Source organism: Bison bison, unplaced genomic scaffold (assembly GCF_000754665.1).
Source record: "Bison bison bison isolate TAMUID 2011002044 unplaced genomic scaffold, Bison_UMD1.0 scf7180017864250, whole genome shotgun sequence".
In the NCBI taxonomy this organism is placed as follows: Eukaryota; Metazoa; Chordata; class Mammalia; order Artiodactyla; family Bovidae; genus Bison; species Bison bison.
In genome coordinates, this window is record NW_011494822.1 from 1,599,228 (window position 1) to 1,611,642 (window position 12,415).

The 12,415-nt window shown below is 43.5% G+C and overlaps 1 protein-coding gene across 2 annotated transcripts in view; it reads left to right on the forward strand.

Annotated features, from left to right (window-relative positions):
• Positions 1 to 12,415, forward strand: part of SEMA5A (sema domain, seven thrombospondin repeats (type 1 and type 1-like), transmembrane domain (TM) and short cytoplasmic domain, (semaphorin) 5A) — a 559,453-nt gene that overhangs the window by 383,860 nt on the left and 163,178 nt on the right. For both annotated transcript variants that reach the window (XM_010847535.1, XM_010847536.1), the window contains one exon: positions 8,292 to 8,577. In XM_010847535.1, coding sequence (XP_010845837.1) covers positions 8,292 to 8,577 — 286 coding nt within the window. The remainder of the gene's footprint in view (positions 1 to 8,291; positions 8,578 to 12,415) is intronic.

A 12,415-nucleotide genomic window follows, 5' to 3' on the forward strand; every position in this document is an offset into this window, starting at 1 on the left:
TTTGGCCAGCTCATGTGAAGAGTTGACTCATTGGAAAAGACTCTGATGCTGGGAGGGATTGGGGGCAGGAGGAGAAGGGGACGACAGAGGATGAGATGGCTGGATGGCATCACTGACTCGATGGACGTGAGTCTCAGTGAACTCTGGGAGTTGGTGATGGACAGGGAGGCCTGGCATGCTGCAATTCATGGGGTCGCAAAGAGTCGGACACGACTGAGTGACTGATCTGATCTGATAAATATGAATATATGTAAATGATGATTTATAGTTTGATGATTAGCAACCAAGTGATAGGCACATGGCAGGCATCACCCTTGACTTTTCACAATGATACTGTTGTTGTTGTTCAGGGTGCTAAGTCATGTCCAACAAAATAATACTAAGTATCGGGTATTGTTATCACCATTCTAAGGGGCTTCCCAGGTGGCTCAGTGGGTAAAGAATCTTCCTGCAATGCAGGAGATGCAGGCAGATGAGAGTTTGATCCCCAGGTTGGGAAGATCCCTGGAGGAGGGCATGGCAACCCACTCCAGTATTCTTGCCTGGAGAATCCCTTGGACAGAGGAGCCTGGTGGGCTACAGGCCAGAGGGTCACAAGGAATCAGACACGACTGAAGCGACTGAGCACACATTCTAAATGGGGGAAACTGAGAACTTGTGCTGTTACATAATCTGGCCAATTCTTACTGCCAGTAGGTGGAAGTATTGAGCCATGTATACATACACCTCAATCCTATACATATGCATGTAACACACTCAAAACATACACACACAAACATGTATATCTATCCATCTATCTGTATCTACTGATCTATCGATCCATCTACCTACTCTTTTCCTAGAAATCTTAAGGAAAGAATTTTAGTATGTCAATGTCTTTTAAACCACTTTTTACTTAATTAAATTTTAGTTTCATTATCCAATCTTAATAAACACATAGATGAAGTTAGCTTTACTTTGGAACCCTCTGCTGCACATTTCCATGTAGCTGTGATAGGGAAACAATCTTCAAAAGAAAGAGAGGACCTGAAAATCTAGGAATATGCACAGAAATTATTTAGGTGGTAACTGATATCAAAAAACTATAGAACTGAAACCTCTGTCTCACTGAATGTCATGTCTAAATATTGTTTCCATTAGCTCCTTTATTTTTGTGAAATGGCTGGCTATTTTAAGAACTCAACCTGGCTTTATTTATGTTTCTCAAAGTCTGATCACCTTTAATATATGCATGTTTGATTACTCATTTTCATTATGTGAAGTTCTACTTGTTGTTGTTCAGTCACTAAGTTGTGTCCGACTCTTTGCGGCCCCATGGACTTCAGCATGCCTGGCTCCTCTTTCTCCCACTATCTCTGGGAATTTGCTCAAATCAATGTCCATTGAGTCAGCGATGCTATCTAACCATCTCCCTCTGTCATCCCCTTCTCCTCTTGCCCTCAATCTTTCCCAGCATCAGGGTCTTTTCCAATGAGTCGACTCTGCATCAGGTGGCCAAAGTATTGGAGCTTCAGCCTCAGCATCAGTCTTTCCAATGAATATTCAGAATTGATTTCCTTAGAGTTGAGTGGCTTGATCTCCCTGCATCCAAGGGATTCTCAAGAGTCTTCTCCAGCATCACAATTCAAAAACATCAATTCTTCAGAAGGTCTACTAAATACAAATTATTCACAAGGAAAGCAAAAGGAAATCATGAAAGAAAAATTGTAGCCTTCATTTATTGGGAGGGTATTTTGTATCAGCCTTTTTCTTTCCTAGGCTGAATAGTTGTTCAGGATGAAGGAACATTCTGGATGTCAGTTGTTCAGCCCAGGGTTTTAAGCCTGCTAGATATTTTCTAGTCTGCCTTTCCCTTTGATTGCAAAAAAATTAAAACTTTGATAGATTTTTATTCTCGTAAGATTTTTATAGAGTTGGAAAATCAGAATTCCTCCCTATCTTTAATGTCCATTCTCATCGGTTTAGACAAATATTTCTATATCAAGAGCCTCTCAGTGGTCCAGTCAGTCATTAGATTGGACCACTGAGCCTGGTGCCCCTCCAGACTGGTGCAATAGGCTATGGAGCAGAGAGAAGACCAAGTGGAAGGATCCATCTGGCAGTTTAGAGTTTGGTTGTACATGGTCAGAAACCCCTCAAAAATATTGATGCTTTTGCCCTTCTCACAACTCAAGTTTATTTATATTGCTTGGGTCCCTACTCAGTGTTCACATCTTCATGGCCACTATTATGTCAGTAAATGTACAAAATAAAAGTGCTTATATCATGAAACATAATTCCTCTTTTAACAAATTTGGAGAATACTCTGTAATCTGTTACTCGATATGTTTTACAAACATGAGGGGGAAAAACAGCTTCTCCATGCATATATTTGATAATAAGCTGACAAATACTTGTGTCTGTTTTTATTCTGAATTAGCAAAACTACTATTCATTTGTAGCTTGATAATGATGACGAATAAAAGACCTGTCTTTCATGCACCCACATTCACTGTAGACAGGAAGGCCACTGACTGATTTCTCACTTGTTCAGTTCACTCAGGAGTGAAAGATACTAGCTTATGGTGAATCACATTTTAACAAGAGACAGGACTTAAATAATGGAAGGGAAACAATATGCATTTTATTATACCGCCAGGTGAGATTCAAGTACTGCCTACCTCCAGATTTCTATCTATAAAGGCAACAGCTCCTTGGCTTTCTATTTAACAGCTATCACTGCTTTTCCACTATTTTGGCAAAGGAACAGGATGTTGGCTGAGTTTTAAAAGGCTCTGGAACTTCCTGATATGACAGCAGGTCACCCATCGGAACCCATCATCCCCCTGAAGGGATGTGAGGCTGCAGGATGTGTTTCCAACTGTAGCTTAGCTCCTTGACTAAAATATCTGTTTTTGTCATTCAGTTGCTAAGTCATGTCTGACTCTCTGCAGCCCCACAAACTGTAGCTCACCACGCTCCTCTGTCCTCCACTATCTCCCCAGGTTTGCTCAAGTTCATGTCCAGTACTGCATTCCAGGTACAAATTCTTCCCTTGTTTTCCCAGTAGGAAAGAAATCTATTTGCACATTTCTATATAAAAAGCTCTATGTCACCCTATCATAAAATGGGTTAGAGTGGTGTGGAGAGACATCGGAGGTTCTCCAGGGAAAGAGGAACCCATGGGCAAGTCTGCTAGGCCTGACTCAGTACTCCTCTTTTATGAGAAATCTGGGTGAGACTGTTCAGTGGGGTGGACAATGAGCATGGATAGATGCTCTCATGATCCCTGGTGCATGCGCCCGTGCTCTGGTGGACGTCACTGGAAGCATCTTCTCCAGAATTGAGGCAAATGCTTCCCACACTATTCTTGTTTAATGAGCTCTGGGATTCTTGACTCCTTCCTCCAACTTTTCTTTCTGTGGCATCCTTGATGTCTCTGATAGCTGCAGAGTAAAGATTTATTGGAGCATCCCTCTTCCCCTCTGGTCTGTTCTCAGACCCTCCTCGTCTTGGTCCTGAGTAAAACCCAGCCACCACTGTGGTTTCTGAAACATTGCCTGGAGTTCCAAGACCTGTTCTTCAATGTTGTTGAAGTAACTGTTCTCTCGCAGCCTGTTATGTTTTCAGTGAAGTGTAATGGTCCATGTATAGGCTTTGTGGTCAGACCATCTAGACTCAGGACATAACCTCCTCTTGGATGCTGGTTGTGTGAACTTGGTCGGGTTCCTCTGGGCTGTAGTGTCTTCATCTATGAAACTGGATGGGTAACATAAGCATTTCCTTCTATGATTCCTGGGAGTTTCCTGAGCTTCTGAAAGAGAAGCACCTAGCCTGGAGCCTTATACAAGAGTTTAGCACTCAATAGAGATTTTAGAGTTTTTAATCTCAATAGAGATTGGGCTTCCCTGGTGGCTCAGATGGTAAAGAATCCTCCTTCAATTCAGGAGGCCTGGGTTTGAGCCCTGGGTTGGGAAGATCCCCTGGAGAAGGGAAAGGCTACCCACTCCAGTATTCTGGCCTGGAGAATTCCATGGACTGTATAGTCCACCGGGTTGCAAAGAGTTGAACACAACTGAGTGACTTTCACTTCACTTCGGAGATTTTTTAAATTACAGACCAACTTTGAGCCGGAAGACACCAAGGCAAATCTTTTTTATGTTCTCAGCTCCTTGATTTCCTGCTCAAGGCTTCCTGGATCCTACAGATATTTCCTATGTGGTTTTCATGCTGTGTCTCCCTGAGTTACTGGCAGAAGTAGGTAGTCGTGAGGGTGCTTGATAAAGCTTGTGGACTCTGTCTCACGCCTCATCCACCCATGCTGGGAGCTATAGCTAGACACACCTACGTCTTCCTTCCATTTCTTCATTTTCCATAAGGTCTGTTGGTGATGAAGGTGGTTTTTTGTTTGTCTTCATTTCACTGAGCAAACTGCAGTCTGGTTATATGAGCCTGGGTGCAGAACCCGCTCTGCAGAGATTTAACCTTCTCTTCAGAATTAGGCATACAGGTGAATATTATCTTTAGAAACTCAATAGAGTCTTATAAATTGTTTCATATATTTGCTTTAGGGGGTCTGCTTCAGTGAGTAATTCTTCTTGGGAGACAGTGAACACGGATTCTAAACTCCCCAACTATTATGCTTTTCTTTTCAAAAACACATTCCAGGGTATTAAAGCAGACTGTACAGTAAATATGTCTGACTTCCATCTCATATGTTTTAATGCAAGCTAGGGTGTTTTTTACAATATCTGTTTCGAGTTAAAGCAAGTGATCAGCCACTATGTTTAACAGTTGATAAATTAAAATCAATTCTTATTGAAATCTCTATTTTTAATACTTTAGTACACATAAAACTATTTAAGAACAATATCATGAGCTAAAGAGAGAAGCACATGACATATACAATGTATAGTAGAATATTTTTACATTTTTAGAATGTGAGAAAGTGAGGGTGTTAGTTGTTTAGTCGTTTCCAACCCTGCGACCCACGGACTGTAGCCCAATTCCTCTGTCTGTGGAATTCTCCAGGCCAGAATCCTGGAGTGGGTTGCCATTCTCTTCTCCAGGGGATCTTCCCAACCCAGGGATCCAGCCCCGGGCTATGGCATTGCAGGTAAATTCTTTACCCTCTGAGCCACCAGGGAAGCTGTGAAGTTGAATGAATTTGAAACATTTTGTGATGACATCAACTCTTGATTGAAATTCAGTCGAATTTGGTTGAAAGCTGGTAGCACCTTTCAGGACAGAATAGTACTCAGCACCCTCTTCATGTCAGTCTTGGAATCAGCGTCTGTATTTCAGATCCTGAGTGAGTGAGTGAGTGAAGTCGCTCAGTCGTGTCCGACTCTTTGCGGCCCCATGAACTGTAGCCTACCAGGTTCCTCCATCCATGGGATTTTCCAGGCAAGAATACTGGAGTGGGTTGCCATTTCCTTCTCCAGGAGATCTTCCCGATCCAGGGATTGAACCTGGGTCTCCCGCATTATAGACAGATGCTTTACCGTCTGAGCCACCAGGGAAGTCCTATTTCAGATCTTAGGTGAGCCCAAACCAGGCCTAATGCTTAACATTAATGGATCATCTTGTAGCCAAATCTGTTTTTAGTTGCCCTGCTGATAACATGTCTGTTGGTACAACATGATTGGATCTGACAAAGCACAAGACCAATTGAATTGTCCTCCAAAGCCAATTGTCCCTGAAATATGCCCTGTGGATACAGTTGTGTGTATTTTTCCATTAATTTTGAAGGATATTTTCCTATTATCTTAATTGCACCATAAATTAAGGCACTTGCTGATTGAGTAGAAAACTCTCAGCAACGGAGAAAAGCATAAGAATCAAACCTGGTTATTAGAGTTTTTAAAAGATAAGTGTTAGGGCACAGCTGTGTCTGACAGCCGCTTCCCACCTAGTGCTAGTGGTAAAGAATCTGCCTGCCAGTGCAGGAGACTTAAGAGACGTTGGTTCGATCCCTGGGTTGGGAAGATCCTCTGCAGAAGAAAATGGCAACCTGCTCCAGTATTCTAGCCTGAGAAATCCTTGGACAGAAGAGCCTGGCTTGCTACAGTCCATGGGGTTGCACAGAGTCAGACACGACTGAGGTGACTTAGCATGTCATGGCATGGTGTCTGAAATGGTATCATCTTTATTATCAATAGACTCAAACAGCAAGTCATGAAGATAATGCTTTCAGTGCTGTATACAAAGTTCTGTTGACAATCTATAATAAATTCCTAAATGCCTAATGAGTGTGGTGATTAAGTAAAGGTTTGCAATAATTTGTCATTTCTAAGTCCATAATTTTGATCTAATCATGAGATCAGAAAGGCAGTGACTCCATCTCAATACCCTCTCCTTCTCTAAATGAATTCCCCAGAAATAAGAAAGTAAGAATTATCACATTTTGTAGTCACCATAGTAACAGGAATGGCTAAAGCTGATTCAGGACACTAACCTTATAGTTTCAGTTTCCACAAATGAAAAACATTTTTAAAGTCCTTACTGAAAGCACACAATTTATGCCAAAGTCATACTCGAGTATGTAAGTAAAATCAAAGAATATTGTTTTCTTCTACACAAAGTGAAAGGGAAGTCGCTCAGTCGTGTCCGACTCTTTGTGACTCCATGGACTGCAGCCTACCAGGCTTCTCCGTCCATGGGGTTTTCCAAGCAAGAGTACTGTAGTGCAGTGCCATTGCCTTCTACACAAACATGATATTAATGCAATACTTCCATATTCTGAGTCACATTTCATGTTTTTAGTATTTTTCTCCCACTTTTTTCCCCAAATTCATATAGCTTTTATTATGGTATATTATAGTAATTGTTCTATTTTATTATTATTGCTGAGAATCTCTGTGTCTAATTTTTTTCTTTCTTTTTTTTTTTAACCTTTATTGTTTTACAATAGGTCCTTGTTGGCCATCTATTTTAAATATAGCATCGTGTACATATCAGTCCCAAACTCCCAATCAGTCCCTCCCCTAACCCTTCCCTTCCAATAACCATAAGTTCATTCTCTAAGTCTGTGAGTCTGTTTCTGTTCTGTAAATAAGTTCGTCTCCCACTGTTTCTGAAGGTTATTAAGCATATACAAATAAAGTACTGTCTCTGGCTTTAAAGTGTGTTGCAAAGTTTTGCTGCTGATTTTTGATGGTATTAATGTTATGTACCTATCGAAAAGTTGTGTGTGTGTTAGTCACTCAGTCATGCCGAACTCTTTGTGACCCCATGGACTGAACCTTCCAGGCTCCTCTGTCCATGGGTTTTCCCAAGCAAGAACACTGGAGTAGGTTGCTATTTCCTACTCCAGGAGATCTTCCCAACCCAGGGATCAAACCTGGGTTTCCTACATTGCAGGCAGATTCTTTACCATCTGAGCCATCAGGGAAGCCTCATTATGTACCTAAGTGCTATATTAACTCGGGATGCTTATGTGTGGAATCACACTGGCTATTTCCTGTCACTTAGAACTCATGTGAGCTTCCCTAGTGGCTCAGACAGTAAAGAATCCCCTGCCAATGCAGGAGACCTGAGTTTGACCCCTGGGCTGGGAAGATACCCAGAAGAAGGAAATGGCAACCCACTCCAGTATTCTTGCCTGGAACATCCCATGGACAGAGGAGCCTGGTGGGCCGCAGTCCATGGAGTTGCAAAGAGTCAGACACAAGTCAACAGCTAAACAGCAGAACTCACGCACCAGGTTCCACCAGTGGTGTAGATCATTACAGTGCTCTTTGGGCCTTGTGTTCCTTCTATAAGAACACAGTGTTAGCCACACAAAATCAAGTCTCCTTGGAATAAATACTGAGCAGGCAAGATACAAAGGAGTAGCTTGTGGATGTTTAGGCTTTTCTTCTCTCTTGCTTTTATTTTAATCATCTTTTTATTTTACATTGGAGCATAGTTTTGAGGATTCCCTCATGGCTCAGTAGGTAAAGAAATTACCTGCAATGGACCACCTGTAATGCAGGGGACTCTGATTCAATCCCTGAGTCCAGAGCATCCTCTTGAGAAGTGTATGGCAACCCATTCCAGCATTATCTGGGAAATCCCTTGGACAGAGGAGCTTGGTGGGTGATAGTTCATGGGGGTTGTGAAGAGTCAGACACAACTGAGCCGCCAAGCCACCACCACCATGGTTGATTTACAGTACTATGTTAGTTTCAGGTGCACAGCAAAGTGATTCAGTGATACACGTGTCTCTTTCTTTTTCACATTCTTCCCCCGGTTAGGTTGTCACATAATGTTGAGCAGTTTGCTGTGCTGTCCAGTGGGCTGAGCCTTTTCTTCTTTCCTGTTGTTTCTAGAACCAAACTTCGTGTCCTCTTACGACATCGGAAATTTCACCTACTTCTTCTTCCGAGAAAATGCCGTGGAGCACGACTGTGGGAAGACCGTGTTCTCCCGAGCTGCCCGCGTGTGTAAGAACGACATCGGGGGCCGCTTCCTGCTGGAGGACACATGGACCACGTTCATGAAGGCTCGCCTCAACTGCTCCCGCCCGGGTGAGGTGCCTTTCTACTACCATGAACTCCAGGGCACCTTCTTCCTGCCCGAGCTGGATCTGATCTACGGCATCTTCACCACCAATGTGTACGTAACTGCAAATCGTTCTTGCCCTGCTCTTCCGCTCCTTGTGAATGATTCTACTGTTCTCTGCCCTTTGAGCTTTGCAAGTTGCTTTAACAGAGATATTTCTTCTTTCTCTGGGCTAACAGCCAAAAAAAAATTTTGAGTATGAATTCAGTGCTACTGAAAGGGATGTGATTTCTGAGATGGGTCTTAGGAATATAAAGCTGCTCAGAAAGTTTTGCTCTATCCTTCTGTTATGGTAGCTTCAAATTATTCTCTGTAAATTTTTCCTTCTGATTTACTAGTGTGTTCTGGGCATGTTCTGAAATGCTAGAATATATTAGATGTCTTTTTTTTTTAATTTATTTTTAACTGGTGGTTAATTGCTTTACATTGTGTTGGTTTCTTCTGCTGTGCCACAACATGAATCAGCCAGTTATATATGTGTCCCCTCCCTCCCCATCTTACCGCTCTGGGTCTTCTTTTTTTACCCTATACATAAGTCATGCATCTTTGCATAATGAAACCAGTGTTGTCTGGAGAATCTGATCTTTGTGATAACATAACTTTTAACTGAACTGCACATATAGGAAGAGCACATAAGTAGGCTTACCCTATTTTATTAGATGAATAACTTAGACATTTCTAAAAGAATGATTCTACTTTTAAAGTATTTGGGGGAAAAATATAGTGTTTTATTTCTTGCGGGGAGATACTCTTCCTTGAGAACTGACACTATTTGGACTAAGTACAGGATGTACAGTTTCCTGACTCGCATTCACTCTGGTGGAGTGTGGTGGGACCCCACACTTAATTCCCTTCCTTAGCTGAGGTGCTCAGACTCCATGAGATGAAACCCACCACAAGGAATTACAGAGACTCAAGCTCCACTTTCCTCCACCTTCGAAGTGGGCATGATGGTTCTGCAGGGTGATTTCTGCTTTGCATCACCTTTGAAACCTCTCATCTGGTGACCTAATGGTTTGGACAAAAGCCAGATATCTGTGTCCAGGGTAAAGGAGCAGAGTCAGGATGAGTTGAGAATGCCAATCATGGAGGTGCGATGGCCAAGTGTACGGGTCTGTCCCAGATCACGAGACCAAGAGATTGGTCACTGGGACAGTCGGTCAGTCTATGATGTCTCATTAGCTTCCCAAGTCTTGTTGACGTCTGTTTTCGTGTCCTCTGCATCCAAATGGTGCATGCTCAGTCACTCAGTAGTGTCTGACTTTTTGCGACCCCATGGACTGTAGTCATGAATGCAGGCTCCTCTATCCCTGGGATTTTCCAGGCAAGAATACCGGAGTGACTTGCCCCTTCTTCCTCCAGGGGATTTTCCTGACCCAGGAATCAAACCCAGGTCTCCTGTGTCTCTTGCATTGGCAGTGGGATTCTTTACCACTGAACCACTTGGGAAGGCTGCCCACGAATTGCATTTCTGAAGAATCACATCATCTGCATCTTACTTCCTTGTTACTCTTCCCTCCCGTTTTTCCTGCTGAGCTTAAGTGTTAACATTTGCTTTCAAACAAGTTTGTTCCTGAGGAGTCTTCTGTCTGATGTAAAGTTAGAAAAACAAGACTAAAATGGATGACTCGCTACTCACCCCCACCCCACCAGGACCATCTTTGTTGTAAATCTGGTTTTCAACCCCAGAGGTTATTTTCTCTCCTTGATAAGTTTCTTTGGGGGAAAAAGAAAATCAATGTATAGCTTCTGAAGTTGATTTGCTTTCCAAAACCTTATTTAAGAAATAGTGTAAGCTGCACAAGATGAATGTTCACTGGCTCTGTTAACATCAATTTTACACACAATGGAGCTTGGCTTACCCAGACGTTCATTCCCCTGGCTGCGGGCAAAAGGGAACAATTTAAAAAGTGGTGGAAGTTCTGTGTCTGGGCCATTCCAGGAGGGTGAGTGGTCTATTTAGATACTTGCAAAGATAGGTTTCAGACTATTCCAGAATATTTGCTTAGTGTTGAAGATGCTCATCATGTTGGAAATCTGATACAGAGACCTTATACTAACAGGAAGAGAATCACTAGACCTTCCACATCTCTCTCCAGTACTTACTCTCAGTAGGTCTTGGGAACTGCTTTCTGACCTATCTGTTGCAAATCCCGGCATATGTCTCACCTCTGCTCCCTCTCCTGTCTCAGCCTTGCTCTTACTCCCTCAGGAGATGACTGCATTCTTCGCAAGACATACTCGAAATGGAGAGAAAATGACAGTTTGAGGTACCGGTTGTGTCCTGTCTCTGAACCGATGGCTAAAACTGCCCTAGCTGAGCTTTCCAGTGCTTAGGCTCATAGGTTTGTTTGGTCTCCAGCACTGGGGAATAGGGATAAAGTTCAGTGTTCCAACTCATTCTGTCCCTAGTTGTTCAGTTTCTAAGTCATGTCTGGCTCTCTGTGAGCCCATAGACTGCAACACACCAGGCTTCCCTGTCCTTCACCATCTCCCAGAGTTTGTTCAAACTCATGTCTGTTGAGTTGGCAATGTCATCCAACCTTCTCATCCTCTGTCGCCCCCTTCTCATTCTGCTGTTAATCTTTCCCAGCATCAGGGTCTTTTTTAATGAGTCGACTCTTTGCATCAGGTGGCCAAAGTATTGGAGCTTCAACTTCAGCACCAGTCCTTCCAATGAATATTCCTGAATATTCAGGAATATCATTCAGTCCTTCCTGAATATTCATTCAGGGTTATTTCCTATAGGATGGACTGGTGGGATCTCCTTGCTGTCCAAGGAGCTCTCAAGAGTCTTCTCCAGCTAGAGCTCAGTGATTTTCTCAACCCTGGGGCATGGATTGGGCTGCAGGAAATAGTACATTCCTGCAACAGAGTCTCTGAAGAGATTTGCCTGGTTTTTTTCTTCCCCTGGAATCTAAAAATGCTGGCTTTCAGATAATGTAGTTGTGGGAGTAGGGGAGGGTTAACGTTTTGATTTTTCTTCTTTTGTTAAGAGACAAGGAGCTAAGAGGAACGCCTCTACTTTTCTTCTAGTGGCTTCCAGCAGATTCTAAGTTCCCCTATTGTTGGGCTCACCTGGGGGGAGGGAGGGGGTGCAGCCACTCTTACATGCCTAGGCTCTGAACAGGGAAAGAAATGAAACAGAACATTAGATACAGCAGTATTATCCATGACAGAGGCCAGCTTGCAACATGTGGTTGAAGGTCTATTAGCCAAATGGATATATCATTGTCGACCCCAGCTTTCAGCAGACTTGTCCACAAGGTCATGGTAGACCAGACCTGGGCTGACCACCACTGCCTGCAGGGACCAACGGGGGAAGGTGAATGTGCAATTCTGGCTGGCAGACCCATCCCAGGAAGAGCGGGTGAAGAGCTGCCAGGGGGTGGTCACTCGGGTCCTTCCTCCTCACCCTTCTCAGTTTGCAGCAAGTTAAACGGTAGAGGAAAGGCAGGAAAGTGCGTGCGTGTGTGTGTGTGTGTGTGTGTGTGTGTGTGTGTGCGTTGTATGCACAGAACACATAACCTGTACCAATGGGGCTCTGCTTTCCAGGAGGTGGGAAGAAGTGTCTACCAACACGTGTCAGGGATACTCAGAATGACAGCCCCTGGGGCATCCAGTTTGACATCAGAGACCCCACCCAGTGCCCTTCAGAGTGAGTGAGTGCAGTGAACTGGGAAATGGATGCAGGCAGGTGGGGGATAAGTGTCTTCCCTTCCCAAGAAAGAGCCATAGCAATGGGGTCAAAGGCAGGAGCACCAGGGCCCCCTGCAGTTCAGTTCAGTTCAGTCGCTCAGTCGTGTCTGACTCTTTGTGACCCCATGAACTGCAGCACACCAGGCCTCCCTGTCCATCACCAACTCCTGGAGTTCACTCAGACTCACGTCCA